Here is a 2,946-nt window from a genome sequence, read left to right on the forward strand (position 1 = left end):
TTCGGGCCACGCACGGAAGGTGGAAAGGACTTGTTCCGTGGTATATGGCCGGTAAAGGATAAATGTCTTGGTATATGGCTTAGTTATTATTTGGGCAGTGCCTTTGATTTGCATAAGTGTCGCGGGGTGATTAGGTTGGCGGGCTATCGGGAAATTAATGAAAACTAACGCATGGAGCGCGTGCAGGTTTATGTCGGTATAGCCTTATTGCTTAAATGGATTTCTGATGGCAAACGGAAACTGGCTTACAAATGATTCGGCCACAAAAAATGCCACATTTGTAAATGTACAATATGATATTCGTCAAGGTTTCGAGGAAGGTAGTCGATTCTCTCTCGACGGTGTATTTTTTCCGACTCTGCAACAGCTCCTAAAAATATATATAATCTGAAAAGGCTTTTGCAACTAAGGATGGAGCCGGAAAGCCCTACCTATACTTTTTCACGGGGATGATCAATAGCGACATCTGCATATTTAGTCAACCTGATCCTTTTGCGGAATATATATTTTTGTTTTTATATATTTACTCATACACTATCAAGAATAAAAACTTGGCATCACATGAGCCCTGCCTTTTTTCTGTCATCTGTCAAATGTAGGTTGGTATTGAATGCTTGGAGCATCGTCAGTCTTACTCCATCCTTTATACAAGCAACATCTAAATTTATTCGTGTCTTGGTTCAGTGTTTTCATTTGTTCTGAATATTTTTGAATTCCTCCCAAGGAATTATTTCACAAAATTTGAGTCTATTTTAGTGAAAAGTGAGTAAAAATATATATTTATTCTCTTTTAGTAAAAAGTTATATTCCTTTCCATTAGCACTTTTATCAATCATGTGTTGCGGATATGGACCTACAGTAACCTACCCCTGCTGTAGCCCCTGCTTCAGTGGGCGATGCTTTGCACCACGATGTGGGTTTTACAGTGGACCTTGTGGACCCTGCTGCGGAGGTGGCTGCTGTAGTAGCTGTGGACCATCTTGCTAGGTTGGTCATCAACCTATTCAGGGAAAATTGAAGGATTTATAACAGAGTCCTTGCGGAACATTTTTGCAACACATTTGTCAGCACACAAGATAATGTGAACATAAAAATCAGGCTTAATAAAGGATGTGTATGATGGCTCTCCAAACACTGCGTTTATAAAAGGCGTTCCAACACTCTATCCTATTAAATATTACGCTAATTGCATCCAATAAATTATCCGCAAGGAATAAATTTCTTTGTATACGGCATTGTTTTTATTTGGGCAGTGCTATTGAGACAGGTGTCGTGCTTAGGTTGGCGGGGTATTGGGAAATTAATGAAAACTAAGGTTTATCTGAGTTGGTCTTACTGCCGAATGGTTTTCTTATGGAATATTGAAACAGGCTTATGATTCAACTAAACAAAATGCAATATTTGTTATCATAATTTTGTTGCTCATCGTTTCGACGAATGGGCAAGGCTCCAACAAGGATGAGCCGGATATTCTTTCGGATTTATTTATTAGCCTGTATGGCTCTTTAATTTCCTGATAGATACCCACACATGTTTAAATAAGTTATGTTCCATACCGAAATCTTTGTGAAATTATAAATATATATTTTTCCGGAAGAACTACTTCGTAAAAAATGTTCATCACATGAGCCTTGCCTTTTTTTGTCATCTGTCAAATGTAGGTAGGTGTTGAACGCTTGGAATATCGGCAGTCTTACTCCATCCTTTATTCAAGCAACACCTAAATTCGTTAGTGTCTTGGTTCAGTGTTCTCATTTGTTTTGGATATTTTTTTATTCCTAACAAGGAATATTTCATAAAATTTGAGTATATTTTAGTGAAAAGTGAGTACAAAGAAATATTTCTTTTTGTAATGACACCAGTGATTAATAACTAACTATTTCTTTAGCACCTGCATCAATCATGTGTTGCGGATATGGACCTACAGTAACCTACCCCTGCTGTAGCCCCTGCTTCAGTGGGCGATGCTTTGCACCACGATGCGGGTTTTACAGTGGACCCTGTGGACCCTGCTGCGGAGGTGGATGCTGTAGTAGCTGTGGCCCATCTTGCTAGGTTGGCCATCAACCTCTTCTAGGAAAATTGTCGGCGAAGAGACCGGGTTTGGACCAACTTATACGTCAGCACATAAAACTTAAACAAAAAAATCTGACAATAAAGGATATGTAAGATGACTCTCCAAACTCAGCGTTCATAATAGCCATTGGTCAACACATCCCATGTCCAGTTCCAGCACTCTATTAGCCTATCAATTACCCTGCTAATTGCCCAACGACCGCCATAAAACCCCTCCACTTTCCCTAACTAATGCTAATTTATGCACTGCCCATTGCGTGAAGTCAAACAGAACTATAAAGCCATACAAACACTTCAGAAGTCAGCGGGTCAGCCGTAAACCAGTTGACCCGACTGACCACTGCTGGTCACTTCCGGTTCCAGACCCCTTTTCCTCTGCCTGTGGTCAGTGTGAACATGGATAAGCGGCGTGCTTTGGGGGTTGGGTGACAATGCAAACATGACATGATTCGCATTATCACTTATGTCGGTAATTAGCATTTGATTGTCAGAGGGGTGCGCAGGGCCGCTTGACCCTCGGTCAGCGTATTAACACATCCCAGGCAATTGCGGAAAGGTAATGATTTTCCTTTTAAACTAATCGGGTGCTCTAATCCTTTATGATAAAGACAATGCATATCCCACAAAGTGCGCAGATGTCCTGCCTCCTGGACCCTGGGTGTTTTTTATGGTGATCCATCCATATTATCCACGTCCGCGTCACATCTCGGTCCGCGAGTCGCGTCTGGCAGCGACAGGGGACACATTATTTTAATTTTTCCACAGAAATTTTCTTACATTTACCCTGAAAAGTACCCCAAAACCGAGGGAGAAAAGCACACTCGGAGGGTGGCAAAGAGAAGCGAAAATAAAAATTGAAAATCGTAAAAT

The 2,946-nt window shown here is 40.9% G+C and overlaps 1 protein-coding gene across 1 annotated transcript; it reads left to right on the forward strand.

Annotated features, from left to right (window-relative positions):
- The first annotated feature begins 602 nt into the window (after window positions 1-602).
- On the forward strand, window positions 603-2,183 carry LOC26513773 (male-specific sperm protein Mst84Dc). Its single transcript, XM_014908449.3, has 3 exons — window positions 603-762; window positions 821-1,823; window positions 1,889-2,183. Exon 2 carries the CDS (start codon window positions 835-837, stop codon window positions 985-987), a length of 153 nt encoding a protein of 50 aa, XP_014763935.1. The 5' UTR covers window positions 603-762; window positions 821-834; the 3' UTR covers window positions 988-1,823; window positions 1,889-2,183.
- Window positions 2,184-2,946: the final 763 nt, after the last annotated feature.

This window comes from Drosophila ananassae, chromosome 3L (assembly GCF_017639315.1).
Source record: "Drosophila ananassae strain 14024-0371.13 chromosome 3L, ASM1763931v2, whole genome shotgun sequence".
Taxonomy (NCBI): domain Eukaryota; kingdom Metazoa; phylum Arthropoda; class Insecta; order Diptera; family Drosophilidae; genus Drosophila; species Drosophila ananassae.

Bases quoted from the DNA above. Each gene is read 5' to 3' on its own strand.
- LOC26513773 (XM_014908449.3), top strand. From the start codon at position 835: ATGTGTTGCGGATATGGACCTACAGTAACCTACCCCTGCTGTAGCCCC.